The sequence below is a fragment of the Castor canadensis genome, chromosome 1 (genome assembly GCF_047511655.1).
Source record: "Castor canadensis chromosome 1, mCasCan1.hap1v2, whole genome shotgun sequence".
NCBI classification, from domain to species: domain Eukaryota; kingdom Metazoa; phylum Chordata; class Mammalia; order Rodentia; family Castoridae; genus Castor; species Castor canadensis.
Window position 1 is genome coordinate 139691414 of NC_133386.1, and position 17749 is coordinate 139709162.

The window sequence follows — 17749 nt, forward strand, 5'->3', positions numbered from 1 at the left end:
GATTAGATAACATTGTTCTTGTCCCTTCTAATAACGGGAACACTATCAAAGCTGAACAGATTTGAATCTGAGGCAACTGTTGGGGACTCTGCCTCAGACTCACTGGAATTACCAAGAGCCATGGGGGGGTGAAGGGAAACCACCCATGTTTTGCTGGGGACACTTGATACGGAGTCAGCAAGCAAACGTTTTTAAGAAGAATGAAATCTTAAGTAGAATCCCAACATACAAAACATGAGAGTGGAGTTACTCTGATGTGACTGAAGTCAATTGAATGGGCCCATCTTCTGGGTGCCTCTAGGCAGCTCCACAGACCCTGGCAATCTCCGAAGAATTTAGAAATTTCTGACCTCTAATCCCATGAATCTAAGATGAAGAGTACAAAGGGGTCCAGAGAGGCTAGATAAGTTTCCCAAGGCAATGTGGTAAATCCAGAGCTCCTGAGTCCTAGGCCAGCAAGCAAATGGAGGACATCTCAATAAGGTACAAGCGACTTCCAATCTGCTGAACAGCTCAAATCGTTTATTGTCATATCAAGCTGACTATCCTCAGGCTATAAGGACTGCTAAGGTCCTGGGAATCTCAGAGTATCCTGCTTGAACTGAGGCTTCTTGGGCTTGATGTTCATGCGTTTCCAGACTTCAGCTGTGGTACGGTCTGCTTTGGTGATCCCACTGAAGTCGAATGTGGTGATACGGGGCAGGGTGCACAGCACATATTGCCTGTAGGGAAGACTCGGGCTGGGGGCCAGCCCCCACCCACCAGAATCCCAACCCCCCCCTTCCATCAGTTGCTTCTATCTCCCCTGATTATGAATGGAGGGACATGAGTATGGCTTAGGGGAGACTTGGTTCATCCTGACTGCTAGAAAGGGAAATGCTAAAAGGACCCCTTCTCAGAATTTCTTGTCTCTCCTCCCCTTGTCCCTTAGGGGAGCCCAGGTGGACTCCAGCTATAGGGACAGGATACTTACCTATACCCCTTCTCTTCCTCTATTGGGTTCCCATGGAGTGTCAAGCTCCGGAGCCGAGGGAGGACAGCTAGCTTATTCACCTCCCCAAGGCGCTGAATGCTGTTACCATGAAGATAGAGGACACTCAGATTGAAGAATGTTGTTAGGACCTGTTGGGGGAGGGAGCCAAAAACCAGGCTGGATAGGACCCTAGATCTCTGCTCAGGACTGACCTGCTGGCAGAGAAGGAAGCGTTTGGGGAACTCGCCCTCTTCTCCAGCCCTCACAGCCATACTCTAACCTGCTTTCATTTATCTTTTAAGGGATACAGGAGCATCACACTGAATTAGAGCTGTGATCCAAGGGGAAGGAGATGCGGGCCCCAGGTCACAACATTGCCATTGACTGGTCAGGTGACACCTCTCCGTGAGCCGCACTTGTTTCCCCTTACTGAGGTGAAGACCATCCTAACTTTGGTGACCCAAGATTCTATCAGCAGGAGAAGGGAATACATACTATCATGCTAAAGCACATAAGAGAAGGGGAAGCCTTTTTTTTGGTACTAGGATTTGAACTCAGGGCCTACACCTTGAGCCACTCCACCAGCCCTTTTTTGTGATGGGTTTTTCTGAGCTAGGGTCTTGTGAACTATTAGCCTGGGCTGGCTTTGAACCTCGATCCTCCTGGTCTCTGCCTCCCAAGTAGGATTATAGGCATGAGTCACTAGTGCCAGCTAAGAGAAGCTTTTAAGATATTAAATTGACTGGGCTGGCAGAGTAGCTCAAGCAATAAGAGCATCTGCCCATCAAGCATGAGGCTCTGAGTTCAAAACCCAGTACCGCAAAAAAAAAAAAAAAAAGATACCAAATTGAGGGCTGGTGAAGTGGCTCAAGTGGTAGGGTGCCTCCCTAGCAAGCATGAGGCCCTGAGTTCAAACTCCAGTGTTGCCAAAAAAAAAAAAATCACTATACTAGAACAGACAACAGTAGTCCTCAAGTCATGCTGCAGCCCCTTCCCCTCTAACGGGGATCCTAGACAAGAAGGGGCCACATTATAGTTCTTAAGGTTTGAGCTGGAGTTTGAAGTTAGTAAGTGCTATGTTTTTCTACCTACCTTTTCCTCCTCAGAACTCAGCACAAGACCCAGTAGGTGCCCAGTAACGATAGCTACAATTTTGCTTAGCCACTGATAATGCTGGTTGGTGCTCATATGTATTCATACAATCCTTAGACAACTTTTATGATGCTGGCATATCCCCATTTTTCAGACAGAAGGCTGAGGTTTGAGATTATGTGGCTTTCCTAAAGTCACACAGTTAAGTTACCCAGGATTTAAACTTACATCTGTGTGATCCTATAGCTATGTGCTTTGAACTATTCCATGCAGCATCTCTGCTTCTTGCTGGACAAAATGGATTCAGCACCCTCCTCGCCACCCCCCCGCCCCCCACACCCCCCCCAACACACACTTGAGTGAACTTATAGGGCTAGGAACTCACAGGGTCAATAGAAGTCAGGTCATTGAAGGATAGGTCAATCCAGGCCAGGTTCTGAGGGTGCTCCAGCAGCTGTGAAACCACCTGGTTGAAGTCTTTGAGGTCACTGAGGACATTGTTGTTCAGCCACAGGGACTGGGTCAGTGACTTTCCTGACTTTGCATGCTTCACTGGTCGTAACCCTGTCCTTGGTTCCTCACTTACCAGATCTGTGAGACAAAGTGAGGCTTAGGTATATTGACTGCTTTTCCGACTTTGTAATAGAGTAGGAAAGAACAGAGCTGGGAGGATGCCGACTGCAGGAGCCATAGCATTGTGCTTGAGTCTAGTGCCACCTTGTCCCAGAGGCTTCAGCATTCAGAGTAAGTTTGGACTAAGGGCCAAAAACTTAACATTGCAAACTCTTGGCTTTCAAGTTCAGGTTGTCTTTCCGTGTGTATTGTATCATGGGTGCTAGGGGTGGGACAAACCCACTCCCATTTTAAAGATGAGGAAAATAAGAACCAGAGTTATTGGGCTTGAATCAAAATAACAGCATGAAATCTAGAATTATACACTCTACAGGTGTATAGAATTCATTTCAGTGGAACACACCTTGAAGTGCAAATACCTCCAGACGAAGGTGACCAGATGCATTATTCACCAGTGGTGAATAAAAGAAGAGTCTGCGTCAGGCTCCAAAATCTCAATAGGGTCTTGGAGAAGCTCATGTGGACAAGATGGAAACAAACTGGCAATATAGTGTGATAACTACTATGTGATAGTTGGTAGTCATGACAGCAGGGAAGAGGGCCTCCTCCTAGCCCAGTCACAGAACTCAGGTTATTTCTCAGGGGAGTTGAAGCCTGAGTTGGATTTCAGTGGATTAGGAAGTGTTAAGCAGGCAAGGATAGGAAGGATGGGGACAGCATGAGCAAAGGCATAGAGGCACAGAACAGCATGGAGTATGTGTGCATGTGTCCACTGCACAAGGTAGGCAAGGAGGGAAAAGGAGATAAGAGCCAGTTATAAGACTTAAAAGCCAGGATAGCATCTTGAGTTGTCTTGTGGATCATGGGAAACCACTGGAGTGTTCAAAGTAGATGAATAAAAATTTTCACCTGAAGCATCACTTTGAAGCTTCTGTGTGAAATACAGATTTTATGGGATGGGTGGGACCAAAAGATCAGTTTGGTCATTTCAGCGTCCAAGCAAGAGATGAAAGGGACAATCATTAAGACTTGGTTGACTAGATGTAAAGGTAGAAGAATATTCAAACTGGATGTTGCCCAGTTTTCTGTTTGGGTGACTGACTGGATGCCAGTTCTGTCAGCTAATCAAGAATTACATCCAGGTGCTGGTGGCTCATGCCTATAATCCTAGTTACTCAGAAGGCAGAGATCAGGAGGATTGCGGTTCAAAGCCTGGGCAAACAGTTCGTGGGACCCTATCTTGAAAAAACCCTGCACATAAAAAGGCTGGTGGAGTGGTTTAAGGTGTAGGCCCTGAGTTCAAACCCCACTACAGAAAAAAAAAATTACAAAGGGAGGCCAGGTGCCACAGCTCATGCCTGTAATCCTAGCTACTCAGGAGGCAGACATCAGGAAGAGCTCGGTTTGAGGCCAATCAGGGCAAATAGGAGAAATCCTACCTTGAAAATACTCAACACAGAAAAGGGTTGGTGAAGTGGCTTAAGGGGTAGAAGCACCTGCTTATTTTGAGGCCCTGAGTTCAAACCCCTGTATTTGGGAGAAAAAAAAAAAAGATGAAAGAGACTGGTTGGGTTGGAGAGGTGATGAGTTCAGGCTTGGCTTTGGTGTGTTTGAGGTTACTGTAGAACAAAGCAGTATAGAAGCTCAGGAGACAGACGAGAATTATTAGTATAGGGTATACAAACTAGGGAGAGGGAGAATAGAGAGGAAAGGGAGTTAAAATTTATTTTTGGTGGGCATGGAGTTTAACTTGGCTTCACACTTGCAAAGCAGACACTACCGTTAGAAATATTTTGTTCTGGTTATTTTGGAGATGGGGTCTTGCGAGCTATTTGCTGGGCTGGTCTGAAACTGTGATTCTGCAGATCTCAGCCTTCCAAGTAGCTAGGATTATAGGATTACAGGCCCAGCTAGGGGAGTCCTTTTTTTGGGAGGGGGCAGTACTGGGGTTTGAATGCACTTGAGCCACTCATCAGCCCCCTTTTTTATATTAGGTTATTTATTTATTTATTTATTTATGGCGGCACTGGGGTTTGATCTTGGCTTTCTTGCTTGCTAGACAGGTGCTTTTACCCCTTGAGCCACTCTGCTAGCCCTGTTGGGTATTTTTTGAGATCAGGTCTTGAGAACTATTTGCCCAGGGCTAGCTTCAAACTGCAATCTTCCTGATCTCTGCCTCCCAAGTAGCTAGGTTTACAGGTATGAGCCACGTGTTCCCTGCTTAGGGGAGTACATTTTAAAAGTTAATTAGGGAAGGACAGGGAAAACCAGGAGAAGACACCTTAAAAGATGTTCAGGGGGTTGACAGGAAGAGTAAATTCCAGCGAAAGGGGTGGCAGAAGATCATGCCTCCCTCCCCATACCTCTTGAAGCCCTCATATGAAATTATTAGAGGAATAAAAATTAGGGTCTAGAGCTCACTCCTGTAATCCTAGCTATACTCAGGAGGCAGAGATCAGGGGGGTTGCAGTTCAAAGCCAGCCCAGGCAAATAGTTTCAGAGACCCTATCTCAAAAATACCTAACACAAAAAGGGCTGGTAGAGTGGCTCAAAGTGTAGGCCCTGAGTTCAAGCCCAGGTACCGTTAAAAAAAAAAAAATTAGGGTCTAATTTTGACAACTCAGAAGAACCTGGGGGCTGGTGGCATGGCTCAAGTGGTAGAGCATCAGTTTAGCAAGCGCAAGGCCCTGAGTTCAAACCTCAGGACTTCTAAAAATAAAGGTCTCTAGTAACCTTGGCAAGGGCCTGGGGGGTAGAAATGAGACTGGAGTGAGTTCTAGAGTGAATAGAAGGTAAAGAAATACAAACAGGTAGCTTAAACACCCACCTCAGAAAGTTTGGCTAAGGAGATGTGTAATCCCAGCATCATTACTACTTTTTAATTTTTTATTTATTTTTGGTGGCACTGTGGTTTCAACTCAGGGTTTCACACTTGCTAGGCAGGCACCCTTACTACTTGAACCACTCCACCAGCCCTTTTTTGTGAAGGGCTTTTTCGAGATAGGGTCTCAGGAACTATTTGCCTGGGCTGGCTTCAATCCCCAATCCTCCTGATCTCTGTCTCCTGAACAGTAGGATTACGGACATGAGCCACTGGGACCAGCCTTACCTCTAACCTGTACTCACAAACGTAGTGCTAAGGGAATTTGTTCCTGTACACATTACCATCCCCTTCTATTACGGGGTTGATAGATGACACAAGAAGTTCTTCCTATCAAACTGACTCCTGCCTTCTGGCTACACGTGGAAAAAGTTGCATACAGCCCTTGAGAGAGAGGAAGACAGGATCACAGCATTCCTAGGAATGCCTGGAATTAATACCTTCCAGTTCTGTAAATGTTGATACTTGTGGTCCAGTTTCCAGACCTGCCTTGGCTTACTTTTAACAAGAAAGCTTTACTAGATCCTCAAGTAACATGGTGCCTTGGTGAAATCTGAGGAGACCAGGAACCTGTAGCAGTCTGGATACTTCACTCCACCTTTGGTAACAGCAGCTACGGGCAGCCTCGAATTTCAGGCATCTCCATCCAGTGGCATCCTCAGTGTTTGGGAGGCATTCCCTGGGCTTCTGCTTTATCAGACTGGGTGCTGGTTCATGTAGAGTTATTTTGTTTCTTTTTGTTTTGTGTATATATATATATATATGTATATATATATATATATATATATTTTTTTTTTTTTTTTTGGTGGTAGTGGGGATTGAATTTAGAGGCTCTTGCTAGAAAGATACTCTATCACTTAAGCCATGCCTCCATTCCTTTTTTGATTAATTTTTCAGGTAGGGTCTCAAGTTTTTGCTCAAGCCTGGCCTCAAACCTCAATCTTCCTCTTATTGAGATGTGGTCTCACTTTCTGCCCAGGCTGTCCTCAAACTGCAATCCTCCCAATTTCCACCACCCTAGAAGCTGCAATTACAGGTGTGAGCCACTAACTACACCAACCTTCACCCTAATTTTTATTCATCTTAAATTATTTCACTTGAGGTCTTCAGGAGTTGGAAGGAGGGAAGCAGGATTAGGAGTCTATTCCTGAGCAGCAGTACCCTGCTCCAGTAACCTTCTGCCACCAAAAGCCCCAACTGTGGGTGCTGCTAATTCCAGGACTAAGGCGGAGAGCCATCTGGTGGATGCTGCCTGACCTGCACTGGAGAGGAGAGGAAGTAAAGGTTGGGCAGGATGGAAGCCTATGCTTGATGGCATTCCAAGCTTCTGCAATATCAAAAAGTCACTGCCATTTCAGATTCTATAATCTATTTTTACTAATTCAGCAAATAGTGTCCCAAGTACCCCCAACTCTAGCCTGTCCTTTACCCCTACTTAAAATGTTTCTGAAGCTCTGGGGAACCTCAAGGGACTCTGGCCTTTGGGGGCTTTGATATGCTTCTTCCTCACCACCCTTTAACACACAGCAAGGAGCACAATGCCAGGCATATATGTATACAGACATATACAGACACACACACACATATGCACATATGAATTGCTTAATAAATAGTAGATGCTCAGTAAATTTTGAATTATTGAATGAAGTATGTGAGCTATTGAATGAGTGCATCTGTGTGGATTGTTTGTGCTGATACCCATGGTAGTGGTAGCTTGTGTCTCCCCTCATTCAGAAGACTCCACAGAGGACAGAACTGTGTTCCCTTCTCCAGAGTTGGGAATTCCCATGATAAGAGCCATATCCCCCTCCATACAGCTATCTTGCACAAGCTATTACTGTAACTAAAATCCTGTGAAACATGGATTGTATCAATCAGAAGTGATGCAGAGCACAATAAAGCTCACAGGTGGAGAGGAAACAGACAGGCAGTAGCATCGGCTGATGCTAATTCAAGTAATGCCATAAATCCAAGTCAAGACTAGTACTATTCCTAAGCTTACAAGTGGCTACTAGCTGCCTGGCAGAGATGGTGGGTGTGAACATGTGTTTCATAAGGACAGTAACCAAAGGCAGGGAAAGCAGAACCTAGAAAAAACCCAACTCCTTGAGAATATGATACTCTCAGAGATACCCTACATCTCTTCCTGAAGGGTGCTAGCTGCCTACTTACAAAGACATTGAATGGTAAAATGGGAATGAGTTGGGCAGTGCTAGAACCTGAAGCAAGTGTGGGTGATGATGGAAGTAAATGTGGATATGGCTGGAATGAATGTAAGAAATTGGTCAATAATATTTAAACTGGAACACTGTAGTTAGTTGATAATAAGACCCCTCATGTTTCTTGTTTTCATTTTGGTGGTACTAGGGTTTGAACTTAGGGTTTTGAGTTTGCCTGGAAGGTGCTCTACTGCTTAACTCAAGCCCCTAGCACTTTTTGTTCTGGTTAATTTTTATTACTATTATTATTTGTTGTTGGAACTGGGGTTTGAACTCAGGGCTTCGTGTTTGCAACACAGGCACTTTACTGCTTGAGCCACCCCTCCAGCTTATTTTTCTATGGTTATTTTGGAGACGGGGTCTCTTAAACTATTTGCCTAGCCTGTCCTCAAACTATGATCCCCCCGGTCTCAGCTTCCCAAGTAGCTAGGCTTATGGGTGCCTATAATCCTCTGGTGCCCACCTGCTCTGGTTATCTTTGAGATGGAGTTTTGCTTTTTGCCCGTGCTGGCCTGCACCATGATCCTCCTATTTATGTCTACCACAGTAGCTGGGACGACAGCATGCCCAGATTTTTCTGTTGAGATGGGGGGTCTAGTGAACTTTTTGCCCAGGCTGGCCTCCAACTGTAATCCTCCTGATATTTACCTCCAGAATAGCTAGGATTACAGATGTGAATCATCAGCACCCAGCTAAAGGCCCCTAATGTTTCACCAGTGATCAGAATATTGTGTTCCCAGATAGAGATAGGTTTCTGCCTACTTGCTGGAACTCTGCAGTAGCCTGTGTTTTCTTCTCACTAGTTTCTTCCTCTTTTCAGGTAAAAATAGGAAAATAAAACTATTGGCTGAAAGTTTCCCTGTTTGGGTTTTTTTTTTGGCAGTACTGGGGTTTGAACTCAGGGCCTACATCCTGAATCACTCCACCAGCCCTTTTTTGTGATGGATTTTTTTTGATATAGGGTCCTGCCAACTATTTGCCTGGGCTAGTGTCCAACTGCAGTCTTCTGGATCTCTGCCTCCTGAGTAGCTATGATTACAGGAGTGATCCACTGGTGCCTGGCAGTTTCCTTGTTTTCTGCTACCTGATTTTCCTGTAGTAGCCTGACTTCATTTGAAGACGGTCAGTTACCCTGAAAGGCCCCTGGTTTCCTTCAGATGTACCACTTTAAAAAAAAAAAAAAAAAAAAAGTCTTCCAGCTGGGGCTATAGCTCAATGGTAGAGCAGTTGCTCAGCATTCACAAGGGCTTGGGTTCACTAGTCAGCACTGCAAAAACAAAACCAACTCACACTCCCCACTCCTCCCCCAAAGACAACAAATGTATGGGAAGAATCTCTTCAGGCTTTTAAGTAGAAGACTGCTTTCTCCCTAGGAACCACACTGGGCCTGCTGCCATGGTGAGTGGAGTGGTATGCTCTGTGGGCTGACCTTGGATGACATGGATGCTTCTGAAGGAGTAGTCAAGAGGGGGCTCCTGCACTGAAGTGTTCATATAGTCCAGTTTGCTCATAGTTCAGGCCATCATCAGGTGCAAGCATGGGCCCTAGGAGTCCGTGTTCAGCCTGGGAGACAGAGAAGCATGGGTGTTTTACAAGGGGTATCCACCCTCAGATTTCCCCATAGCCCTCCACCCCTGCTTTCTACCCTCTACAACTCTAGGTTTGCATAGCTGCCATTTCCATTTAACGATATTGATCACTAGTCTGCATTTTTGGGGTACTTCCTACTTCTCAGAGCACCTTCACAACCCATAGAACTTATTTCATAGTTAAGGCACCCATTTCTTGTTTTTCTGTTGTTTTGTTTTGGGTCTTGCTATGTAGCATAGGCTGGCCTCAAACTCTTAATCCTCCTGACTCAGCCTCTCATGTGCCAGGATTACAGGTGTGCACCATCATGCCCAGTTACAGCATCCATTCCTATTTCCCAGATGAAGAAACTGACACCCAAGGGTAAAGGACTTGCCCAGTGTTAAGCCGAGTCAGTTGTGGACTGCAATCATAGTCTCCTGAATCCTACTGTAAAGAGCCTTTCTACTACTCATAGTAGTTACCATGGAGACTGTCTTGATGCCTACCCTCTGGTTACATCAGCTGGCTATTCTGTTGCTTAACAAACCCTTGGGTCTGCACTGAATCTGGTTGATGTTTGAGAGCCCTTTGTAGTCTGACCCAACTGGGGATTTGATACCATCTCTGTTCATCTTGTCCATCAGCCCCACTACCTCTCTACCTAAAAACCCTACTTCCAGTCACAGGTTAATGTAGACAAATATATAAATACAGAAAGCCAAAGTCTACCTCTCACTCACCTGTCACTGATGCCTGAAACTCCACCATTAGGGATTCATTCCTTTGGGTTCAGGGATTGTTCCCTGTTAAAATGGAAATACCCCTTACGAGGGGTGAACATAAAGTTGTTATCAGTCATTTGTAATGTGTTGTGAATTGTCATTCCATCAGATCCTTTCAATATGTTAGTGACAGTAAAGTAAAGCAAGAACAGGTTTTTTCCTGGAGTCTGCAGACGGTCATGGAACACTACTCACCTGGGATGAAGGGAACTGAAAACACATTTCACCCCTTGTGAATCATAGAAACAGACACAGAGAAGGACATGTTCTAGTCAAACTTCTTCTCTCACTCTGTCTACTGCTGTCACCTCTTCTGCATTATTACTTTACCTGCTTTCCAAAAGGAGGTTTACTATGACAACACCCATTAAAGCAGGATGACTTTGTAGAACAATGTGTCCAATGGAGATATAATGCAAGTCACAAATGCAAGCCTCATTTGTAATTTTTTGACATATGTAATAAAAAATTGCTAGGAGCCATAATAAGTAAATGGTGAAGTTAATATTTAATCCAATATATGTAAAATATTCAACCTGAAATCAATATTATAAATTACTGAGATATTTTACACTTACAGCCCATCCGGTATTGGACTAGCTACCTGTAAAGTGCTTAGCTGTCACACGTGACTAATGGCTACCCTACTGGACAGTGCAGGTACAGAAAATTAAAAGTGGAAGAGAAAAATCAGAAACTAGATTAAAGGAAGAGATGTATCAGGGTCTTCAGGAATCTATGCCTACATTTAGCTCTGACATTCCTGCCAGCTTAAGCAAAAAAGGGCAACCCTGGGATATGTAATTCTCATCACTGAGTTAAAAGAAGAAATTAGTCTGTATGTAGAGACAGTGCAATTGACAAATAGTCTCTTGAGGGGAGTGTCTCACTATGTAGCTCAGGCAGGCCTTGAACTCATGATCCTCCTGCCTCAGCCTCCTAAGTGCTGGAATTACAGCTATGTACCACCATGCCCAGCAAACACTCTTAAAATTTCTGTTAAAAGCCTAGGATCAGCCAAGCAGGTGACTCTCATGTGAAATTCTACCTACTTGGGAGGCTGAGATCAAGAGAATTGCAGTTTGAGGCCAGCCTGGGCAAATAATTTGCAAGATGTCATTTCCAAAATAACCAGAGAAAAATGGATTGAAGGTGTGACATAAACAGTAGAGTGCCTGCTTTGCAAGTGCAAAGCCCTGAATACAAACTTCAGTCCCATTAAAAAAGAAAACAAGGACCAGATGGGCGTGTTGGCGCACACTTGTAATTCTACCACTTGGGAGGCTAAAGCAGGAAATCATGAGTTTAAGGCCTGCATGGGCTACGTAGCAAGTCCCTGCCTCAAAACAAACATAACCAAGGACTTGATTTCAGTTCAATTTAGGCTTTAGGTTTTATCAATACAGTTCATGTAAATTCCTTTACTAGTGATTCATCATATGAAAGAATAGAGTTTAGAGAGTTAGAAAGGGAATGACTTGTTCTCAAAAGTAACAGTCTTGGGCTGGAGGTGTGGCTATAGTGGTAGAGTGCCTTCTTTCCGAGTGTGAAGCCCTAAACCCCAGTCCCACTTTTTCAAAAAAAGCCAGGTTGGCTGGGGATCTAGCTCAGTGGTAGAGCACTTGCCTTGCATGTGCAAGACAAGGGTTCAATCCCCAGCACTGCCAGGGGAAAAAGAGAGGGACCTGGTGCAGGGTGTGGTAGTGCACACCTGTAATTCCAGCACCTGGGAGGCCTAGGCAGGAGGATTGTAAGTACTGGGCCAGCCTGGGCTATGTAGCAAGAGTCTGTTTCAAAAACAAAAACAAAAAAAGAAAGATCTGAAGCTGACAATGACAGAATGAAGATCCTTTGAGCAGCAGAAGAATGCAGCTTGCATGGACAACATGGTAGAAGCTCTTATTGTCCTAACCAACTGACGTGCTTTCTCAGATGTGCTAGATTAACTTACTAAAATAATTTGGTTTAACAAAACCTACAAGCAGTCAACAAAGAACATTTTTTTTTTCCTTTCTTTTGTGGTGCTGGGGATCAAACCCATGGATTTGCACATGCTAGGCAAGTGCTCTACTACTGAGCTAAAACCCCAACCCTCACATTATTCTTCCATAGAATTAGAGGAACCTAGCTCAGACAGAAGCTTGTCCCACTTCAGTACCTACAACAGGTTTGATGACTGTGAGTAGGACTGAATACACTCCTCAAAGTAAATCCTAGAGTTGGGCATGGCGATGCACTCCTGTAATCTTGGTGCCTAGGAGGCAGAAGCAGGAGGATCACAAGTTTGAGGCCAGCCTGGGCTACATAGCAAAACCCTCTTTCCAAAAAGAAATGAAAAGAAAGGGATAGGGAAGGGAGAGAGAAAGGAAAGAAAAAGTAAGTCATTGGCTAGAACACCAGATTCTTGCACCATTTAAACATAGATTTTAGCTTAAAATGAAGGGCAAGCAGGGCACTGGTGGCTCACACCTGCAATCCTAGCTACTCAGGAGGCAGAGATCAGGAGGATTGAGGTTCAATGCCAACCCTAGGCAAATAGTTCACCAGACCCTACCTCAAAGAAAACCTTCACAAAAAAGGGCTGGTGGAGTGGCTCAGGGTGTAGGTTCTGAGACTTGAGTTCAAACGCCCGTACCGCAAAAAAAAAAAAAAAGGGCAGATTTTTACTTTTAATCAAATTGTGCAATTCCTAAGAACTGATTTTGTGTTGCACGGTGTCCTGATGCCTTCTTCTGAACCAGTTAGCACTAGAAATGGAGCCCCAAGTTGGATAAATTTGCTTGTTGGAAAGGGTTATTAGCCGTCTCCATTTAAACAGTAGCCTGTGGTAAAGTGACTGCCTAGCAAGTGTGAGGCCCTGGGTTCAAACACTAGTACTTCCAAAAAAAAAAAAAATTTTTTTTTTTTAAAGTAGTAGCCTAGTTGTGAGCTAGTAGCATTTCTTTTCAGTACTGGGGATCGAATCCAGGGTCTCATGCTTACTAAGTGTTCTACCACTTGAGCTATGCCACCAGGCCATAGTATCATCTTATTTCTACAAAGAACTTGGTTTATAGCAGGCACTCAGGAAATGTTTGTGGGATAAATGAATGAGAAACTGCTCAATACAAGGATTTCGGTTTTGGAAGAGTTGACAGCTAAACTGTTCTTTGGACCAATTAGCTCCAGGTTCAGCTGTTTCATTCCACATCTCATTCACAGTAAGATATCAATTTAATTCTGCAAACATGTGTTGAGTGCCTGCTGGCCTATGCCTGACCAAAAGGAATGAGGCCAAGATACAAATAATAGAATCCTGTTATGAGCACAGAAAGACCTGCTGGGTTTCTATTGATTGTGGCAAACTGGCCTGTGTGCAGTTCCAAGTAACAGCTGCCTACTTACTGTACACTCTCATGTTTCAGCACTCAGCTCTAGCATACCTTCTTCTATAAAGCCTTTCTTTTCCAGATAAAACTGACCAGTGTGTCCTGTGTTAGATTTATTGCTTTGGTGATCCCTAATCACGGTCTCCCCTGTATCCATTCTTTTTGCCCTATAACTTTGTAGTTCCACCCCAATGTGATGCTGTGATCAGCATTATAACTTGTTCAGGCTAAATAGAAAGCAAACAGAAGCTTTCTTTTTCTTTGGCAGTACTGGGGTTTGAACTCGGGTTCAGGCTTGCTGGCAGGCACTCTTGAGCTTGAGCCACTCTGTCAGCCTTTTTTTTTTATGGGTTTTTTGATAGGGTCTGGAGAAGCAGTTGCCTGAGGCTGTCTTCAAACCACAGTCCTCCAGATTTCTGTCTCCTGTATGGCTAGGGTTTCAGGCTTGAGCCACCGTGTCTGGCTGCTCTTACCCTTTTTGATAGCTGCAGAGTGTCCCATGGTATTAATCATACTTTATTTACTTAAATTTATTTAACCAATCAAGTTGACAGAAATTTGTTTCATTTGGGGATGTTACTAACAATTGGAATTTGATTTGCTGTTAGCCTGTCTCTGCCCTCTGTCAAGCAGGTAGCAACAAGACTGCTGGCATTGGAGCCTTTGAGCAATAATCAGGTGGGAAGATCTGGTAGAACAACAGTTTAATTTAAAGAGGGTTTTTGCTTATGGGATACGGGGGTAGGGGTGTGTGGAAGAAAAATCAAACAACACCATCAAAAATCGGCTACATAATCTAGTATATTTTGAGAGATTATATTCCCAGGTGCCAAAGGGAAGCCCAAGATTCAACCTGGATACTGCCTACCTCTCTACTCCCATTGTTTATCCTCACCTCCAGTGCAGCTCAGCTAAATCCAACAACTCACACTAGTTCCCTGCACTTGTCTCTGGGCCTCTGCTCGGAATATAGTTTTTCCTCCTTGCCTTGCTTGTTCTTACTTCAAGACTCAGCTCAGTGGTTCAGTGCATGTGCAGCATGTACCATGTCCTGGGCTCCATCCCTAGCACCCAAAATAAAATGAACAAAGAAAGAAAGAAAGAAAGGTGAGCATTTCAGGCAGAAGGTCATATAACTGAAGAGGACAAGAGGGTATGTGTGGCCGAGCGCCAGTGGGTCATACTTGTAATCCTAGCTACTCAGGAGGTAGAGATCAGGGGGATCATGGTTCAAAGCCAGCCCAGGCAAATAGTTTGCCAGACCCTATCTCGAAAACACCCTTCACAAAAAAGGGCTGATGGAATGGCTCATGGTGTAGGTCGAGTTCAAACCCCAGCGCTGAAAAAAAAAAAAGAGGGTATGTATGGTTAGAGTGGAGGCTAGAGAGGTGGCAGGAGCCATCCTGAGATGTTGCTTTATTCTAAAAGCAATAGGAAGCCACAAAGTATACATTAAATGGCAGTTGGGAGAGTGTACAATATCAGGTTTGCATTTTGAAGGAGTATTTTAGCTTTAGCATGCAAAATGACTGCAGGGATGGCAGGAAGGATGTGATGGTAGCTAGGAGCGGACATTAGGAAGTAAAGCTGGCAGAACTTTTTTTTTTTTGGTGGGACTTGGTTTGAACTCAGAGCTTCACACTTGCAAAGCAGTCACTCTACCACTTGAGCCACACCTTCAGCTTTCATTATTTTGGAGATGGAGTCTCAAAACTATTTGCTCAGGCTGGCCTCCAACTGTGATCCTCACAATCTCAGCCTCCCAAGTAGCTAATCTGAGCTACTGGCACCTGACTGACAGGACTTTTTTTTTTTTTGCAATGCTGGGGTTTGAACCCAGGGTCTACACTCCACCAGCCCTCTGTGAAGTCCTTTTTTTTTTTTTTTTTTTTTGTGATACTTGGGCTTGAACTCAGGCCCTTCACTTTGAGCCACTCTGCCAGCCCTTTTTGAGATAGGGTCTTGGGAACTATTTGCCGGGGTTGGCTTCATACCATGATACTCGTGATCTCTGCCTCCTTTGTAGCTAAGATTACAGGCATGAGCTACCAGCACTTGGCTTGAATAAGGTTCTATTTACTTATTTTTTTAGGTGGTATGGGGTTTGAACTCAGGGCCTCATGCTTGCTAGGCAGCGGGCAGAACTTCTTGACAGATGAGAAATGGAAATGATATTAAGGATAACTTGACTTTTTGGCTTGTGTACATTATGGGAATGTTGGAAGAGATCCAGTCTTGGAGGAGAGGGTTGGGATGCACAGAGAAATGTTGAATTTGGGTTGCCTTTGAGATATCCTGAAGGAAATGTCAAAGAGGCAATTGGCTACACAGATCTGGAGTAGAGAGATAAGGGCTGTGCCACCTGGAGAGATCCAGATACAATTGTGGGGTGTGGATGAGTACCCAAGAACAATATAAAGTTAGGTGGGAAGCCTAGAAGAACTTTAAGATAGTAAATTGACCAATCAGGACCAGCAAATCATCGCAGCATCAGAACTCAGGTGCTATACTAGTTAGACTGTTTCCTGTTTAGGTTAAGTATGTTTGATTTCCATTGTCTTCAGTCTCTGTAGTTCCCTTTCTCCATTAAAACTTGGAAGGATTTGAAACTCATTCAGGTTGAAGTGTAAATAACCCAAAGTAGGTCATACAGGCTCCTTTTCCCTGGGACAGTTTAACCTATCCTTTGGAACAATTCTTTAAGATACTGAGGCAGTGGGTTGAAGCTAGAGAATTGGCTGGAACTTGGAGAACTGTAATCTACTTCTAGCTATGCCACAGATTTGGTGTGTGGTCTTGGGCAAGTCACTTCTCCTCTCTGGGTTTCAGTTTTCCAATCTGTGAAATGGAGATACGTCTCCTTGACTCCTAAGAGCCATCATGAGTGTAAAAAGAGAGACTGCAAAAGAGGGGTAAATTACTAATGCACTAGACCTGTCATGAGGACTGTAAAAGTAAAGCTCTAAAGTTTCAAGAAGCAAACCATGGAGGAGGTGTAGGGAGAAGAGGTTAATTTGGAGACAAAAACCTTAGTTAAGTGTGTGGTGACTCTGAAAAAGGGTCTTTCTGCTTGGAAGAGGAAGGGTGCCTTTCAAGACCTCTTACCTATCCAGAATTGGGTGTGATAACTTTATCTAATTATAATTACTTTGAAGAGGGTTTTGGTTCCTCAGAGGAAAACCATTCCCGTATCTCAAGGCGTTTCGGATCTCCCAGGGTGTCTGGGACTTGAAGCATTCGTATTTGGGAGGTTTGTAAGCACCCCCAAAATCCTCTCTCCACCCAGTCTTATCCCATATGGGTATTGGGTCTCGTTCACTGTGAGAGGGTAAAGGCTGAGGTCTCGAGTCCCGGATTAGGGAAGGTCTTGGTATTTCTGTGGGACCGCTCCCCTCCTCTCTTCGAAGAGCTCTCGCGCCCTAGAGCGCGTTTCCTGTTTTCTAGTCCAACTCACCCGCTGTCGCTTCCCCTCCAACCTTGGCGTCGAAGTACTTCAGAGTTACTCAGCGCAACTCCATGGCAACCACCCCCGTCACCACGTCTCAGCCATCGCGATGCCTACAGGGACCTGTAGTCCGTCGGGGTGGGGCTCCGAGGCCGCGGGCGGTGCTGGGATTTGTAGTTTCTTTACCCTCAAATTCAGGCTGGGGTCCGGAAGTAGTAATACCCCCTTCTCCCTTCCCAGTGGCCCTTGCACTTCCTTTTCCCGGGTCCTCAAGTGTGCCCTGCGAACAAGAGCAGACAGAGCCCAATCAGAGGGAGATGCGAGGGGGCGGGGCCATAGTTTAAACTAATTGTGTACTCATTGCTGGCGCGAGCCCGCGGCGAGGTGCGGTCCGGGGGAGCGCGTGGCGGAGCGGGAACGCGCGGCCAGGTAACCGGCGCGGGCCCGCAGCTGGCGTGCGGCCTGGGTGCCGGCAGGGATGTCCGGGCCCGGAGGGGTTGCTGGAGAGGCCGGGGCGAGCGGAAATCCTCCTTCGTAATCGAGTCTGAAAGGGGACAATCTATTGGGGGTAAGGTTTATGGGGAGACTGAATGGCCGAGAGGGAGGGTCTGTTTGGGGGCGTGTCCGTGGGATTACATCTGAGGGCAGGGGGTGGGGTGGGGGAATCCTTTCAGGATTGCAATCGAGGGGTCCTGTAAGGGAAAGTCCTCGCCTGTTATTGTTAACAATAGTAGTAAGTTTCAGTCATTGTGTTGCACGCTTTATAAGGATCTGTTGTTTTTTTTTTTGGGGGGGGCGGTACTTTGGTTTGAACTCAGGGCCTCACTCTTGCCAGTCAGGCGCT

General features: G+C 45.1%; 2 protein-coding genes across 6 annotated transcripts in view; one reads left to right on the forward strand and one right to left on the reverse strand.

Moving 5' to 3' along the window:
- Positions 1–500: 500 nt before the first annotated feature.
- Lrrc51 (leucine rich repeat containing 51) lies at positions 501–17098 on the reverse strand. Of its 4 annotated transcripts, none has more exons than XM_074084145.1 (6): positions 16915–17098; positions 10051–10113; positions 9168–9301; positions 2451–2656; positions 974–1122; positions 501–674 (listed from the first exon to the last, which is right to left on the reverse strand). In XM_074084145.1, the coding sequence occupies exons 3-6, from the start codon at positions 9247–9249 to the stop codon at positions 566–568; spliced, it is 546 nt and encodes a 181-aa protein (XP_073940246.1). In that variant the 5' UTR covers positions 9250–9301; positions 10051–10113; positions 16915–17098; the 3' UTR covers positions 501–565. The 4 variants fall into 4 exon arrangements, with proteins under 4 accessions (XP_073940246.1, XP_073940231.1, XP_073940224.1 ...); XM_074084130.1 differs by having other exon boundaries at positions 501–722; positions 10051–10133; positions 16915–17087; XM_074084123.1 differs by having other exon boundaries at positions 501–722; positions 16915–17086.
- Positions 17099–17157: 59 nt separating this feature from the next.
- The window catches only part of Numa1 (nuclear mitotic apparatus protein 1), a 68214-nt gene continuing 67622 nt past the window's right edge, over positions 17158–17749 (forward strand). The window contains exon 1 of one of the 2 annotated variants that reach the window (XM_074084026.1): positions 17158–17334. The gene's annotated coding sequence lies outside the window, so the exon portion shown is untranslated. Of the gene's footprint in view, positions 17474–17749 lie in introns of both variants that reach the window. The other variant, XM_074083999.1, reaches the window with a different exon arrangement.

Coding starts and splice junctions, on each gene's coding strand:
- Lrrc51 (XM_074084138.1), bottom strand. CDS start 9,249: ATGAGCAAACTGGACTATATGAACACTTCAGTGCAGGAGCCCCCTCTT. Junction 1,123..2,450: donor ACCTGACTTCTATTGACCCT/GTGAGTTCCTAG, acceptor CTCCCCCAACAG/GTCCTAACAACATTCTTCAA. Junction 723..973: donor GAGGAAGAGAAGGGGTATAG/GTAAGTATCCTG, acceptor TCTTCCCTACAG/GCAATATGTGCTGTGCACCC.